We start from the raw sequence: 17,453 nt of genomic DNA, 5'->3' as shown, positions 1-17,453 counted from the left end.
GTCTCGGGAGGATAGCTCAGAGGGCAACGTGCTCGCCTTGGAAGCAAGACACCACAGAGCAACACAGGTTTGATCCCCGGATCCACACTTAGAAACCTCTGGGTATTAAGTGCATTATAAATAACCAATCATATAATTTCAATTGTGGAGTTGCAGAGTCTGGTGGCGGAGTCGGAAGGCCATATAATGACAACCAGCGCTGATAGTTTAATTTTCACTTAGGCACACGTCATATCCAGAATGTCCATGGAGATGCAGCCATAGGATCTGAGTTTGATCCTCCCCGCTGACAGACTAGTAATAGTATTGTTTTTTTACTCTTCCCTTTATCAGACATTTTTACATTTTAGATATTTCTTTTTTTCTTTGATATATTTGGTTTCCAAACAACCCATGCTTTTATGCTATTAATGTGTGAGCCACACAATAAGCTGAGTTGTGTACATTCTAAAGAGGTGGGCCATGCACTGTTTTTTGGTAGCCTAGTGGAACTATCTCAGCACGCCCAAGTGTATGACTAACTAACTAAATAAATTGTTATATAGTGCATCATTCACTCAAAGGTCTCAGGGCGCTCACATGGACATATGACAAAAAAAAAATCAACTCAGTGTAAAGGGAAGTTGAAAGGTCACTGTGAAAGAGTGACTAGCAGAGTCCTTTCATGTGTCAGGTTGTTCAGGTACTTATAGTTGACCTTAGGCATCAAAAAGGAATGTCTTGAGACGCTTTCTAAACTGCTGCAATGCTACACATTGTTTAGGTGAAGCGGAATCGCATTCCAGTTTTTTGGAGCCCATGCAGCAAAACCTACTACGCCTACTTTCTTCATAATTATGCGTGGATGAGTTAGTAGCATCTGACTATTAGATCGCAGAACGCTCTTTTGTGTGGACATTTTTAACCTAGTTTTAAGATATTCTGGTGCATTATCTGAGAGACATTTATAGACTATAACTAGTCTTTTAAAATTTGATTGTTGCTCTATAGAGAGCCAGTGTAGCTTTTTTTCGATGTTCTGTAATGTGGGATTGACGACTCAACTCACAGACAGCCCAGACTGCTCCATTTTATATGGTCTGAAGGCTCCTGATACTGCCTCTGCTAGTTCCTATAAGAAGGCTATTGGTGTTAACTATAGCTGCTGCAATTGACGCTCTATTAGCTTCTGACAAATAAGGTCGTATTTGCCATAGAAGATGTGTAAAGAAGGCGCATGACGATGTGAGATATGACACATGCTTCTGAAAGGGTAGGTGGGCATCAAAGAACACTCCGAGGGTCTTTACATGTTCAGATAGCGGAATGTTATTGTCATCTATTTCAAAGGTCTTATAGCAAGCGTCCAGATTTATCACCCTGTAAGGTGTACTGATGAACAGTAACTCTGTTTTCTTGTCGTTAAGAGCAAAGGAGTTTAGGGCCATCCACTTCTGGATTGCCCCATAAATCCTGTTAATAGTAGCCAGATCATCTTTATAGTTCCCAGATAGTTGTTAACAACTATCTGGGTGTCGTCAGCATAATTAGCAAATGTTATGCCCCTAGAATTTAGCAAATCACATAAGCATTTAAATATATATATATTGCAAAGTAGCAGAGATAAACAAGATCCCTGAGGGACACCACAAGTGAGAGGAACTTTCTGGAACTGTGAGGATCCCTTGGCTACACCGGTACTTCTACGGCCCAGGAATCATTTTAGTCATAACACTGCTTCCGGAGAGCATAAGCCTATTTTCTGGAGTCTCTCTGCTAGGAGGTCATGATTGACCAAGTCAAACACAGAGGACAGGTCCAACTAAAGTAATGAAGCAGAGCCTCCTTTCTCTATAATTTTCGTTATGCTGATCTTCAGATCTCAGAGAGCCGTCTTGATTCCATGATTGGTTCTAAAGCTGTACTGTTCATTGGCCAGGATGTTCTTAGTCTCAACAAATGTTTGGACCTGTGTCTAGGCTATTTTGTCCAACATTTTTTAAGTATAAATGGAATGTTGGTGATAGGGCCATAATTTTCTATCATCAGGGGGGCTAGGTTATTCTTCTTTAAAAGTAGAGTAATCCAGGCCTCGTTGATGCCAGTAGGAAACAGCCTTGTCTAAAGAGCGATTAGCACGTGCTGTGACCCATGGTGAAAAGGGTGTTTGCGAATTCTTTAAAGAGTGTATGTAGTAGGACATATATCTCCCTTACAAGATGTAGGCTTAAGCCCTTCAATAATCACCAGAATCTCTTGTTCCGTCATTTTGGTCAAGGTGAAAGGTTTTATAGTTTGAACAGGCTCCTCCTAAATTGGGGACAATAAGTCTTCAGTTAAACATTGTGGCTCAATTTTATTCCTAATGCGTGCTTGATGAAGCTGAGTCTTCTGACAGAAGCTGTCATGTATGTCCTGACACCAGTCATTATTAATATTTAATCTGGGTTGAATAATAGGTCCTTTAAGCTCTTTAAGAACTGAAAAAAGTTCTTTAGACTTTATAGAGGCCTTTTCAATTCTTTCATTGAGAGATGATTGTTTAGCTTCCAATGTAAGATTCTTATACTCCTTGAGCGCTATTTTATAACCTGCCAGCTGACAACTCCAAGTTCTGTCCCTCAAGACAAACAATGCCGGTTTCCTTTTGTATTTTTATTTTTGAGAAGTCGGGCAACAGATTCTGAGCCATGCAGATATAGTTTGTTGCTGACATTTCCGTATCTGGTTTCAGGAGTAGATCCCACTGAAATGTTGTTTTTTTCTCTTTAAATGAGTGATTAATGGTGAAATCTTTTGACTTTATGTAGGGGAGTTTGGAAAACTGGCTGACCTGCCATCACTGGAAGACCTTGTATTTGTGGCCAACCCTCTCGAAGAAAAGCACACTGGAGAAGGCAACTGGGTAGAAGAAGCAACTAGACGACTTCCTAAACTGAAAAAACTAGATGGTAAGTGTTTAGTGGAAAACATTCATTCTAGTTTGCTGTATAACTGCAATGTAAAATAGCAACTTCAATTAATTCAAAGACTGCAATAAATAAGCAATCACATATTTTGGATGAGTGAACTCTACAACATTATTGGTTACTAAGATAAAAATGCAAAAACATCCCTTTGTGCACTGATGCTGTTTCCAGTCAGAGGCAAACGTGCCTGCACACAAAGGTATTACTTGTTTTAAAAACGCAGCAAAAGAAGCTTGTGGATTGACATTTCTTTGTTGTAATGGTAAGAAGGGGGTGTTCATTTCCCTATTTCTCTTCCTATGCAGCCTTGTCGTTCCTGAATCTCTGCATAAATGGTGCCTGACTCTTACTGGTAATGATGTGGACATTCTCCTTTGTTCTCTGTTCAGTCCTCTTTAGTTCTAAGGTCAATAGTTTCTAGTACCTTTTTACTATACTCCAGTACCAGCCACTACAAGTGTTATTCTCATTGAAGACATATGAGGTGCATGTACACTTTCTTATATACCCATATAGCAGCCAGTATATGACACATAACTATTTGAAACAATCTATGCATGTGTGGTATTGGAATGTATGTCTGGATATATTGTAGATTTGATTAAGAAGGTTCATCCAACTCTACCTCTTATAACCCAGTTCAAGTTCCCCCCCAGACCTCAAAGTGGACAGCAGAATCTCTTCTTTCTCCACTTCAAAAGAGACTAAAACCAAAAGTAACTACATCAAAGTAAGAGTGAATCAACATGTCACTCCTTTGGGGGAGGCGGGTAACACACATTTTGAGTGGATTGTGTCCTCCAACGTATTCCTCATCTTAGATGTATTCCTTCCAGCTTTAGCTGCTTCAGAAAAATAATTCGGCATAGGGCGCCGTGCATCGATGTCGTCGAGTCGATGGTCCCTCGAAGGCCTCTGTCGAGGGTGACCTCATCGGGTATATAAGTAGCACGCGCGGCGCCCATTGGCCTTCGTTCCGTTTTTCTGCGGTGCATGTTACTTCGGAGATTTGGCGCGCCTTCAAGTTCTGTGACGCAGTGAATATTGCTAGAGAATATAAACGATATGTCCTCGTCATCAACACCGACTACGACCCCGCGATCGGGTTTCAAAAAATGTAAATCTTGCTGTTCGAAAATGTCTATCACGGACCTGCATCGAGAATGTCTGTGGTGTCTCGGGGAAGGCCACGACATGGAGGCCTGTACGAAGTGTCAGGCGATGACGGGGAAGGCCTTGTGAGAGAGGAAGGGAAAACTACAGTTAGGTCGTAAATCCGACCGAAAAGCCTCTAGTGTCGAGTCGGCGTCCCGTGAGGAGAAATATCCTCGACGCGAAAGGCATCGGTCCAGGTCCTGAAGCGATTCCCATCGCTCGTCGTCTTCGACAAAGAAATCGAAGAAAAGACGCCATAGGTCCCCTCCACCTCGTCCTCGGACGATTCCCCGAAAAGAATGAAATGCCCCACGAAACATTCTTTCTCCGAAGAGTGGGAAGCATTCAGAATTAAAATGATGGCGGTGTTCGAAAAAGCGAAGCCTCGGTCCACGCCTTCTTCGGAAGCCGGCCGGGAGCGTCATCGCTCTGACACTCGCACGCCCTCGAGCCCGGTGATCGAAGAAGGAAGGATCGAGAACCTTCCAGGATTTCGAGCGAAGAAGACCGCTCGAGACCAGCCGACCGCTCGAGGTCACCGACGCCGTCCAAAACCCAACACACCTCGAAGGGCAAATCTTCGAAGAGTGCCTCAAAGTCGACGCCGTCGACGACCACTATTCCGTCGGCGCCAGTGACACCTATGTCGACATCGACCCCGAAGCCCTCGGCGCCAAAGCTTCCATAGGATCCAGTTCAGCCAACTCGACCAGAAGAGAAGGTTGCAAGGCCTGTAAGGCCTTCAGGGTCCACTAACACACCTCCTCCGCCGCTCCCAGAAAAGGTTTTTAAACCTCTTCCTAGGAAGAAATTTTTCAAGTCCTTAACCTCAATTTTTGAGGAACAGGATCTGATGAGGAAAATGTGCCTTTTGGACTTGAATATGGTACACCAAATGTCCCAGAATGCCTGATTTCTGAAGAAAGCAGGATGAGGGACCTGGTGGAGTCCTTACATAATGCAAGTGGCATTGATACATCTCCTGAAACAGATATTGGCAGGCCAGAACCAGGAGAGCATGCCAGTCCCTCATACCGTCAACTAATGAAAAAAGTGGTCGATTATTTAGGATGGGCTAGACCACCAACCCAATTCATCCAGGATGATTTGACTGATATATTGGATCATGGTCCTACCCTTCCATGTAGCCTTGCAAAATAGGGTGGCCAAAAATTGGGAGACTCCGGATTCTATTCCCCCGGTGAATAAATCCCTTACTTCAAAATACCGCCCTGCCAGTAGCGACCCTGGCTATGTGTCTACACATCCCATTCCTGAAAGTCTGGTGGTCCAGGCAGCCACAGCTTCAAATAAAATGGCGTACCCTTCTATCCCTCCGGACAGGGACGATAAGCGTGTGGATGGCTGTGCACGTAAGGTATTTTCAATTGGGAGTATGGCGTTAAAATCAGCCAACTCCACATGTGCCTTGGCAAAGTTTTCGTACACTCTGTGGGAGTGCATTGCAATGGTGGCGCAGCACATACCAGAAGGTGATGAAAGGGAAGGATTCCTAACCATTGCACTACGTGCATTTTAGCTAGGGTAGTTGACAGCAGTGCTAGGCAGGAGTTATTTGGCAGTCTGGTGCCTTTGGAGGAGGAGGAAATCATCTACATATCTGACACTGACTTAGCAAACGAGGCAAGCATGCTGAGTTATCCTCCCCCATTACTATACTAACACATAAGCAGATGGAAATGGAGGCCAAACGGCAGGAAGACATTCACTTAGACAAGGGGCTAACCAATGACCATTTGGTCAACAACACTCCTGCCTCTGCATCAGCGAAGAACAGAAAAACTATGCATTGCAGGCGACGAACAATGAAAATCCGACATAAGGCAGCAAAGGCTGCAGGCTGAACATCTGTCCGGATTGCTAGACCTCCTGCTAATGCTGGTTCTTTGGCCGACACCAACACAAACAACCTGGTTCAGACAACGGGGACCCCTAGGGTGACCTTCTCTAGGCCGGCTATTAATCAAGACCAAGATGCAAGGACAGCCACTGATGAGACTGGCGCTCTAGATACATGGCTGCAGTTTCCGGAGCTCCAGTCTACTACGCCGGTAAATGCATATGAGAGGCCATTGGAGCGATAGAATTTCAAAGCCTTGAACTGCACCAAGCCCTCTATTTTGAAGGACAGGATTGGTGTACAGTGTTTGCTGCTTTCTAATACATCTTTATACTGCTCTTTGCAGAACACTACCGAATTTGCCTGTGATAGTAAGCCTGATACATCAAGGGCTCCACCACTGAAGAAGCAACCTATACAGTCAGTAATGACAGATCCACATCATACTGAAATGCCCAACTTACAGTGTCCAGCAACTTATTGTCTACCTGACACAAGTAGCCAAGGTGCGCAGCGCCTTAGTACGAGCTGCCGCAGTGTACATATTGAGGAAATAACACCCACTAATAATAGCCCATTCCTCAATCATGGTAATCTGATGCAGCTGTTCCATCAAGTACATGAACTAAGGATAATGTCACCTAATGACATGGAGTGTTGAACTACCAGCCCTATACAGCTAAAGTAACTGAGCTATAGTCACATTTGTGTCCCTTGTGATTGTAGACAGGTTGGTGTGTTCTGCTAAAGGATTCAGGACTATGGGTGGGCTTCGATATACAGATGTAGCAGTCTTTTAGGAGAGATTAACGTTTTTTGACTCCAATGTACACTATGGAGGGGAAAAGGTCCAATAACACACAGATGAATTGCTCAACCCTCCATAAGCACCAAGTTAGCAATACAAGCACATGCGTCAGGTCACAAGTACACATTGTGGTAGATTGGTTTCCAGTACGGGACGACTTCCAACACTGACGTTCCGGGCCTTCACCACTGTGGTGAGTTGTTTCCTGGAACACCCATTGTTTTAGATCATTTTCCACTCATGTGCAAGGACTTAATGCCCTATGTACTGCAGATGTATTACGATGTATTTCTTCTCCAAGTGAGTTGGCTGCTCTGAAATGTATTAGTTGATAGATACAAGACATTTACCCGGAGTGCTATAAAACAGTAAAGGGGCGCCCAAAGGGTGATTTGTGTATTGGAGTGAGATGCCATCTGGATGTTCAATGTTATGATATGGGATTAGACTGTCCATACTGCTTAGGCATTGCAATATGTAGCTTTCCTTGTGATAATGATTGCACCCTTGTTCTCAACCTGTATGACCCCCAGATGGTTTGCACACAATTGCGTTGCATACCAAAATAAAGGCGGCCCTGCAGGTTTGGCAGTTAAAACATCAGGGAGGGCCAATATTACTTGCTGGTGATTTCAGTGTTCATTGCATAGTTGTGGTGGATCAGTGGATGCTTGAGTCAGGCATGAAGCTACCTGTGAAACACACTGTCCAGGAGACTAGATACAGTCTTGATTTGATTAATACGGGTCCTATATGGAGTGAGACCCTGCTGAATCATAATTTGGAACCCCTCACGTCTAGTGACAGTGACTCCCTGCTTGGTGTCATTACTCTTCAGAGTGGGAACAGTACCTCCTGCCTTGACAGTATATTTGTTGCACGCTCCCTATGCAAATTAGTATTGAGGTTGAAATGAAAAGCTCTCCATTAAGTGATCATGCTATGCTGTGTGTCACCTTTAGTATAAACAAGTGGCTTAGGAACAATGGCACGCTGGCAAGGGCCACTACTACGCTACAGGGGAACAGAATTATTTGGTTAGAATTCATTGTGGAAAGGATCAATGTACTTGTGACAATGAGCTCTTGTTACCCTGCAGAGTTGATGTATATTTGTAGTAGTGACATGTATGTATTATTGGATCACTTGTGGACTATTAGAAAATGCCCAAAACTCGTACTGATACAAAGTAAAGGTATACTTCCTTTATTTGACATTGCCATCACAACTTCACATCAACTAAACAATCTCATAATCTGCATTTTTTTTCCTAACCTGTCCATGCTTATAAAAAGGTCACTTAACACTCCCATTGTGATTAGGGTTCCAAATTATTATTTAGAGAGGACTTAAGATATTAGGAAGGCCAGTCCGCATTTTCTACCTGAAATGTTGGGGTCCTTTTTGATTCTTTGCTTTCTTTCTCAATGCATATTTCTATGATTGCTCTTTGTTGTTGTTTCCAACTTTTCAATATTCGCAAAGCTCACCCTTTTCTCACATTCCATGCCACTTAAACTATTATGGCTTTAGTCTTTTCTCATCTTGGTTACTGTTCTTGTCTTCTTGTTGGTCTTCCTGCTTCCCATCTTGCCCCTCTTCGTTCCATCTTTTATTCTGCCATTCACACTTTTTGCATAATCTCTTCTAGCTCTTCTCTTCACTCCCTTCAGTGGCTATCCTTTGAATCTCGTTTACAGTTTGCTTTCTCTGTATCACCTTTAAATGTCTTCATGGGCTTGCACACCCTTATCTTTGCTCACTTGTCTCTTTATACGTCCCTCCTCGCTCACTTTACTCCCAATCTCAGTATCTGCTAACTCACCCCAGTCCAGCTTGTGCCCAAACCCATTGCCGTTCTTTCAGTCTCCTAGCCCCTAAGCTCTGGAATGCCTTGCCACTATATATAAGATGTATTCCATCTTACTCTCTCTTTTTCACACTTGTTAAAAAATCACCTGCTATCTAACATGCTATAATTTCTGCCACTTCTGGTTTGTTAATAATTTTGCATTAACTTAGCACAGAGTGTTCCTTTGTTTTTGGCGGTTTGGTAAAAGCACCTTATAAAATCAGGAAATACAAACACAATTAGAATACAATTATAGAGTGGTACAGACAGGCTTCCGGACTTCCAAACAGTCGATCACAAGGTGGATAGTTTCCTGTATTATCTCATGTTATTAGAAGGCTACAAGCCTCTTCCTGAGTATTTATACTTTGGCAAAAAGGGCACATGTTTCCATATTCTGATTTCTTATTTCTTTTTCCCTCCTCACACAGTGGTCCCGATGTGGGCAATCTGTCGGCACTATTCACTTCAATGTTCAGCCCTTTGATCTCTGCTCCTCCTAAGAGCATTGACCTAATTCATGAGCACTGTGGTGGCTCATCTTCAAGTCTAAAGAAATCTTGTTGTATCCATTGTGGTGGGTCAGAAGAAGGAGACATACTCTGAACTTCCATTTTGAACAAATTCTTTATTTGAAAGAAAATTACAAATGCCTAACATTCCCTAAGGTATGGGGGTTTCCCTACCTAACCAAACTAAAAAGGGTGCTCATCGGTGAGTCCAAAACAAAGTCTGCCTACTGGCCAAAACGAATTTAACCTGACCGTACCACTATCAGAACAACTAAGACACAGGAGAATGCCTCCCTTCTCTTGTGAACAGCCTTCTCAGCACTTTCCATTAGTAACAGATTCTTAGGTAGTTCTTGGATATCGCTTTTATCAAATCAACAAGTTCCACTTTTCTTTTTCTCTTCTGTCTTGTGCTCTTATAATCCTATTCCTTTGGTTCTCTCTTTTCTATTGTGCCTTCTTGTTACACAAACTTGAGTCACTCTTGGTTTACTGTCCAATCCTTCTCTGGTCTAGGAGGACCAACACTGATCCAATTACAATCCTTACTCTTCCCTAAGCCGTGTATGTCACTCGTATGAGTAGCCTAGTAATGATTCTCACTCGTCTTCCAAACTTGTGCCTCACTTGGACTAGTATGAGCAGTGCAGTGATAATTCTCACTCTTCTTCCACTGTTGTACCTCACTGGGAGTAGTACGAGTGTCCCAGTAATGATTTTCACTCTTTTTCCAAATATATACCTCACTGGGACAAGGATGAGGAACCCAGTAATAATTCTCACTCTTCTTCTCTAAGCCTTGTATGTCACTCGGACAAGTATGAGTAGCCAAGCAATGATTCTCACTCTTCTTCCACCCATGTGCCTCATTGGGATGGGTATGAGGCATGCTCTGTGGTGCCGGTAGGTAAGTGGTCTCAGCGTCCTGGAGGCCTTCCCTCGTATCATTGGCTACACCACTACACCTTGAAAGTTCCCGTCTGGGACTTTGTTAGTCTTTTGGCCTCTCGCCACCTGGGTCTGCTGAAGTGCAACTCGGGCACTTGCACACGCCAGCTTCCTTTCAGCATTGGAAGCTGTGCTTCCCCGGTTCCTTCAGCTCGACTCCAATTTGGAACCCCCAGGATTCTGTCTCGAGTGTGTGTCTCCTCTCAGATTTGACTCTGCGCTGGGACTTTCCCGGCATAGCGTTAAAGTCCACCTTCTATGTTCTACTTGCACTCTGAATTGGTTTTCTTTGTCTCAGTACCACATGAGTAGTTTCCTTCAGGCTTTCTTAAGGGTTCAATATCACAATAAGAAATGTCCACTGATTCTTCCTGTTTTCTTCCTGTAGGATTTATCAACGGTGGTGTATAGGTGGATTGGTCAAGGAGTTCCTCGTCGGAACGGGAGTCCGGGTCCCCACCGCAGGCGTCTCTCCCGGTGAGGTCCTGCTTGCCTCTACCCCTAGGGAGGGTATAGCGTATTGAGCTCATCTCCCTAGCCTCACAGGAAACGGCTCACCCTCTTGGGAGAAGTGACTGAATCCAGGGATTCATTGCATACCATTTCCCTTGGTTCACAGCATTCCTCTTCTTTCTCTGATCTAATTTTTCCCAATATCTTGTGGGGAATACATGTGAACATTTCTTGTTCTGTTACCTTCGTACCTGTCTCCCAGTCCCATCTAGGCCGTCAGCAGAACGTTTCCGTGAATAAAGGGGTGAATATCGAGGTCAGGTTTTACGGGATGTTAGAATGTTACCAGAATTAGGAAAATCAGTACCTATAATTACTTCTTCTGGAAGTCCTGGGACAACAGTGGATTTGATGAACACTGGCGTTTCTCTTATCTCAAGAGTTAAAGGTACCTTTGGGTATGTTTCCACATTCCCATGTACACAAGTGATTCTTAGGGGTTGACCATCTCTGGTGTATACTGGGTCTGCACGAACAGCAGTCTGTTTACTACCTGAATCAATGCTAGGGCTTTCAGACCATTCACTGATACTTGTTCGTGTGACTAAAAGGATGTGAGGCACAGAAATAACTTTCAGTTGTGTAAGGAAGGCACAGTATCAACAGTAAGACAGACACAAGTGACCACAGTTCAAGGGTGTTTTTTGAACTTCAATCGGGTTTGAAAAACGCCTATCTAATCCTAAATCCAAAAATGGAAGCAATCTACGACCCTCAAATAATAATAATGCAGTCCTAGTGGTGTCTTGTCAATATAAAAGGGCCTATGCCAATAAACCCATTGCCAGTCCTTACCTCTAAATACAAATAGTGTGGGAAACAATATTATACAAAAGAAAAAGGTGTTCAAGAAATGATATTTCAGGATATTCAAGCCATAGGCTTTGCTTACCCACGTTTTCAGCACGGGACATGGTGGCACATTCAAGCTTAGCACAGTCTCTGGCTTTTCTAGTACGAGGGTGCAGTTCAAAATTTCAACCTCATGGCCTTCTATGTCAAAGTCTTGTTGTCATTCAAAGTCTCTTCTTTCAGAGGGCCTGATGCAACAAAAGAGTTCCTTAGTATTTTGCATATATACACAAGTTTCTTAGGAATTTCACTATTCAATTCGGATCCCCCTCTGCCAGGCTCAGATCCACTTTAGCACAATGTTCTCAGGATTTTCACGTATCCAATTTCACTGTTCACCCCGGATCCCCTTCTGTTGATCTCAGATCCAGTCTGACGCAAAATCTTCAATCGGTTTCCCTCCGCCGGGATCGGACCATTTTATTTACCTTAACACAAACTTGCTTTTACCACAAACCTTTTCAATTGATCTCCCTCTGCCGGGCTCGGATCAGCTTTATCTACTTTGCCATCAACTTTCTTTACTGTATCAACATCAAAGACTTTCAATTGTGCACAGGATTTTGCTTGATCCGTCTCAGGACCACTTTGATTCACAATTTTTTGCCTCTTTTACTTTTGCCACCTCACAGATGTATGCCTTAGAGACCTTCGAATGAGCACCCACACGGTGCCGGACCACTCTGTCAAAGGTATCGTATCTTGGTTTCAAAGTTCAATCACTCATCTTAAGCTCAACCTTGCTCGCGTTGGTTATCAGACGCATTTAAAATAAGGTTCGTTCCAGCGCTAGCCATACAATGTTGCAACTTGCATCCTTGGCTTCAACACAGATCGATCTTCCTGTTAAGATGAATTTCTGAACTCCGAACTGGAGGGGCAGCGGTTCAGAAGGCCAACCTAGTTTCTTGGAACAGGATAACCTCTGGACAAGCCAGACCAATCAGGGTAGCTATGGCAGGCGGTCAAGACTAAGTCTCAAGAGGGGCGAGGGTGACTGAAAGACCTCAATGAGCACACAAAGCAAGGACACTTACAAATTACTCCAGACAGGTGTTCTATTAAAAATATAGACACATTTATTACAAGGCCTTTGTAATATAGACCATAGCAAAGAATCACAATAATGCTAAAGTAAACCAACACATCACAATCAACACGATATATATACAAGACCAGAGGGGTCTAACGCATTAAGAAGCACGAAAAATGTAGACCACCTAGATGGGGAGGAAAACAGGCAGTGCAAGTAATCTTTAGACCCAGTTCCACTTCAAGAATACACCTAACTAAGAGGCAGTCCAAGCCCTACGAAGAGAGGAGCCTTATGCTCAATAGTACATGCACGCGCTTGTGCCAATGGACAAAATAAGGTCTCTTCAAGCGTCACTAGCAGCTCAGGAAGGTGGATAAGGTCGATGAAGAACAAGTCCCCACTCTTCAAGCAGGACCTCCACTTGCGGACAGAGGCAGGTTGAGAGTGCGGGATGGAGTTATTTCGCAATAGCGGTGGAAAGGAAAGGGGCACTTGGGGGCCACTTTGTACGTAAAAATGGGCTCCTGTGCTAGGGGCCACCGGTTGGGGTATGGACTACTCACTGGTCCCCGACGCAGGCAGACCCAGACTTCGTCAGTACAGTCCACTTCGCTGGCAGGTTCGAATGCAACAATCGGAACGTCTCCACACCGTGTAGTTTTCGCGGTAGCAGGCTTCAGGGTCAAGGGCGTCACAAGTGCAGCGAACTTGCACAGATCGTTGCCACAGCTGGGCAACACGGTAACCGCGTTTTACTCCGGTCCAGGCGCACTCGTCTCACTTCAGACCTGGGAATGCCAAGTGTACGAAATTCGGTGTGAGGGTGCCGTGGACACAGAGCAAGCAGTATACCCAGTTTCAAGGGCTTCCTCGAAACCGCGGCAGTGACAGAGCAAACGTCTTGCGTAAGCTGGTCAGCCCACTGGTTGGCCCAGGGACACTTCCGAAGAGGCTTACTTGCAGGGTTTGATCAGGGTGCCAAGAATAGTTGGTCCCACTATTCCAATGGGTCGAAGCGCGTTTGCAGACCTTCTAGGACGATCAGATGCAGAGGGGTCTCGCAGGACGACAGCGGGCGTAGGGTGCCAAACCTTCCAGCGGGTCACCAGTGGTTCCTCGACTCGGCTACTTGTTGCAGGATACTTGGCTCCTTATACTTTGTTCGTGTGAACTCAGGAGATCGACATGGTAGTGGTGTTCTCGGCCTCCTCTTATCCAAAGCTCCCTTCGCACCAAAACGGGGAGGACTCAGTGGGAGATCTGCTCACAAACACTCACTCCGTACGTGGACCAATCACAGACCACGGTGGTCCCAGGCATTCAGGACACTCCAGACTCTCTGGCACCCAGGATGTGTATTGGGAACAGACATCCCAGCCCACATCCTGGAGGCACACACAAGGCATGCAGAAGCCCGCAAAAGCTTAGGGGTTTCTCAGGAAAGTGCATGACCAAATAAGGACTGGCCCAGGTCGGCTTGACCTGGGGAGGGTGAAGTGGCAAGATGGCCAAATGACAGGACAAAGAACCTTGTGGCATGGCCATTTTGGAGCCAGGCCACCTATTAGTGCCAAACGTGGTCAGCGCGGATAACATGGCAAAAAAGGGTTCGAAACATAACATAAACGATAGCTGCCACCAGTCCTGTCCATGACACATCTGCACAGTTCATAAAAAGTCCAGCGAGAGTTTCTAGGGCCTTTGGAATGACTAGAGACCCAAGGGTGCGGTAAAGTAAGTTACATTGTACTCTTGTTACATGTTGCACAAAAGCTGCAACATGAGGAAAGGACTAAGGGAAACAAAGTCTCCCAGTACTGACTGTTTTAAGGGCATGTCAGTTTACCCATAAGAAGTGAGCGAAAGCCCAGAGGAGTGCGGCTGAGGGCTGCGCTTCTCTGGCAAAGGTTAGATCAGGGTGTAGAACAGCAGCAAAATGTTTGGGGGTTGACACATGGAGGGAAAATTACATTCGAAAATGAAATCTTTCCTAACACTCGCCCCTCCCAGACTAAGGACAGGGGGAACTAATCCACCCCTGGATGAGTTTCTTGTTCAGGTCGGTTAAACATTCTGGACAACCCGTCAGCATTGCTATGTTGGAGACCTGGTCTGTGCTCAATAGTGAAGTCAAAGCCTTGCAGACTTATGGACCACCTAAGCAATTTTGGATTCTCTCCCTTCATGTTCATTAGCCACTTTAAGGGCTTATGGTCAGTTTGCACAGTGAAGTGGGTCCCATAGAGGTAGGGCCTCAGCTTCCGTAGCGCCCACACAACAGAGAAACTTTCTTTCTCTACTGTGGACCATCTGAGCGCTCTGTCCTGAAGCTGGTGAATAATGAAGCCAATAGGGTGTTCCTTACCCTTCTCATCTACTTGTGATAGTACAGCTCCTTTCCCAGTGTCAGAGGCATCGGTCTGCACAATAAAAGGACTCTGGTAATCAGGGGCCCTGAGCACAGGGGCCTGGCACAAGGAGTATTTTAAGCCATTGAAGGCCTTCTCACACTCTTCAGTCCAAGTTACCTTCTTGGGTTTCTTTGGAGTAGTGAGAGCAGTCAGAGGGGCAGCTATGGTGCCATAGACTGCCATGAAATTTCTGTAATAGCCAGTGAGTCCTAAAAAGGCTCTCACTTGGGTCTGTGTAGTGGGGGTAGACCAGTCTTGTACTGCTTGTACTTTACTGGGTAGAGGCTGTATCCTCCCTCCACCTACTTCATGTCCAAGGTAAACCACTGAGCCTTGTCCAATCTGGCACTTGCTGGCCTTTATGGTCAAGTGGGCCTTCTGAAGAGCCTGTAAAACAATCCCAAGGTGTTTCACATGGTCTTCCCAGGTGGCACTGAAAACTGCTATATCATCCAGATATGCAAGACAGAATTCGTCCAACCCATTCAACACATGATTCACAAACCTCTGGAATGTGGCAGCTTCATTCTTCAACCCAAAAGGCATTACCCTGAACTGGTAAAGCCCCCCTGGAGTTGAGAAAGCTGTCTTCTCCTTGGCATGTTCTGCAAGGGCTATTTGCCAATAGCCTGCAGTGAGGTCAAACGTGCTGAGGTACTTGGAGGCGCCCAAGGTATCCACCAGCTCATCGGTTCTAGGCAAGGGGTGTGCATCTGTCTTGGTGACAGCATTCAGAGCCCTGTAATCCACACAGAACCTCAATTCAGAAGTACCTGCTTTTGGAACCAGAACCACAGGGCTGGACCAAGGACTACTAGAGGGTTCAATCACCCCAAGCTCTAACATTTTATTGACCTCCGTCTTAATGTAAGACTGTACTTTGTCTGACATTCTGTATCCCCTACTTTTGGTAGGTACACTGTCTCCTGTGTCTGTTATGTTTGCACCAAGGCGTCAAACCAGGGGACTGTGAAAACAGGGGGTAAAATTGCCTAAGCAAACTTTTCACCTCAGTCTGCTGATCAGAAGTCAGGTGAGGGGCCACTCGGACACCCTCAATGGAGCTATCTGAAGGACTACTTTCGAATAGGTCAGGAAGAGGTTCAGACTCCTCTTCCCCAACATCTGAAGCCAATAGCGTGCTGCAATTTCAACTCTTGGGATGAAATTCTTCAGCCTATTTACGTGGAAAACCTTTGCAGCCTGTCCAGGCCTTCCAAGGTCCACTACATAGTTGACCTCACCGAGTGACTCCACCACTGTGAAAGGGCCTGACCATTTATCCTGTAAAGCCCTAGGCCTTATGGGATTCATGATCAGGACTTTCTGACCAGGTGTAAACTTGATGAGGGAAGCTTTCTGGTCATACCAGTGTTTCACCAGAGCTTGTCCTGCCTTCAACTTGTCACTAGCCAGACTCATCAGGAGTACCATCCTTTTCCTGAGCCCTAACACATAGTCTGCTACGTTGGTAGTGATGGGGGGAGTGGGCATCTCCCATCCCTTCTTGACTATGGCTAAGGGTCCCCGTACTGGGTGGCCAAACAGAAGTTCAAATGGGCTGAAGCCAACACCCTGTTGTGGTACCTCTCTGTAGGCAAACAGTAAGCATGGTAAAAGAAGATCCCATTTTCTTCTTGGAGGTTCTTCCAGAGCCCCAATCATACTTTTCAAGGTCCTGTTAAACCTTTCCACCAGACCATTGGTCTGGGGGTGGTAGGCGGAAGAAAACTTATAGGTGACCCACATTCCTTCCACATAGCCTGCATATACTTTGACATGAAGTTGCTGCCTCTGTCAGACACAACTTCTTTAGGAAAGCCAACCCTAGTAAAGATGCCAAGTAAAGCTTTTGCAACTGACTTGGTAGTCACAGTTTTCAATGGGATGGCCTCAGGATACCTGGTGGCATGGTCGACCAGCACCAAGATAAACCTATTGCCTGAGGATGTTTGGGGGTCAAGGGGACCAACAATGTCGATCCCTACCCTCTCAAATGGTAACCCCACAACTGGGAGTGGTACCACTGGAGCTTGGATTGTTGAACCGCTCTTACCAGATAACTGGCAGGAGGCACAACTCCTGCAGTGACTTTCTACTTGCACCCACATCTTGGGCCAGTAGAAGTGCATGGATAACCTTTGCTTCGTCCTCTTAATACCAAGGTGACCAGCAAGGGGCACTTCATGCGCCAGCTGCAGGAGGATCGGTCTTACAGCAAGGGGAACCACCAACCTCCTATGGTCTCTCTGTAGACTCTGTAGGCTCACCATACAGGAGCCCACCTTCCCAATAAATCCGATGCTTCCCAGGAGGTTCACCCTCAAGCTGGGAGCAGGCCTGTCTCCTTAGGCCTTCCAGAGATGGGAACTCACGTTGGCCTTTACTGAATTCTTCCCTAACTAACACATTGTTTAGTTCAGGATGGTCATTGGGGTCAAATACTTCAGGCATCACCACCTCCTCGTCAGGTCCGGGTGATTGACCAACTACCTCCACCTCAGCGGTAGGTGAGTTAGGGGGAATATTTTCTTTCCCTCTTTTTACTTTTTTGATT

At 45.2% G+C, this 17,453-nt stretch overlaps 1 protein-coding gene across 1 annotated transcript in view; it reads left to right on the top strand.

Moving 5' to 3' along the window:
- Positions 1-17,453, top strand: part of DNAL1 (dynein axonemal light chain 1) — a 555,787-nt gene that overhangs the window by 500,836 nt on the left and 37,498 nt on the right. Inside the window, exon 7 of the mRNA XM_069638770.1 lies at positions 2,790-2,930. Within this exon, the coding sequence (XP_069494871.1) occupies positions 2,790-2,930 (141 nt within the window). The remainder of the gene's footprint in view (positions 1-2,789; positions 2,931-17,453) is intronic.

Source organism: Ambystoma mexicanum, chromosome 14, assembly GCF_040938575.1.
Source record: "Ambystoma mexicanum isolate Mex_15411 chromosome 14, UKY_AmexF1_1, whole genome shotgun sequence".
NCBI classification, from domain to species: domain Eukaryota; kingdom Metazoa; phylum Chordata; class Amphibia; order Caudata; family Ambystomatidae; genus Ambystoma; species Ambystoma mexicanum.
The sequence above is the reverse complement of the archived record's forward strand: the minus strand, read 5'-3'. Positions and strand labels throughout refer to the sequence as shown.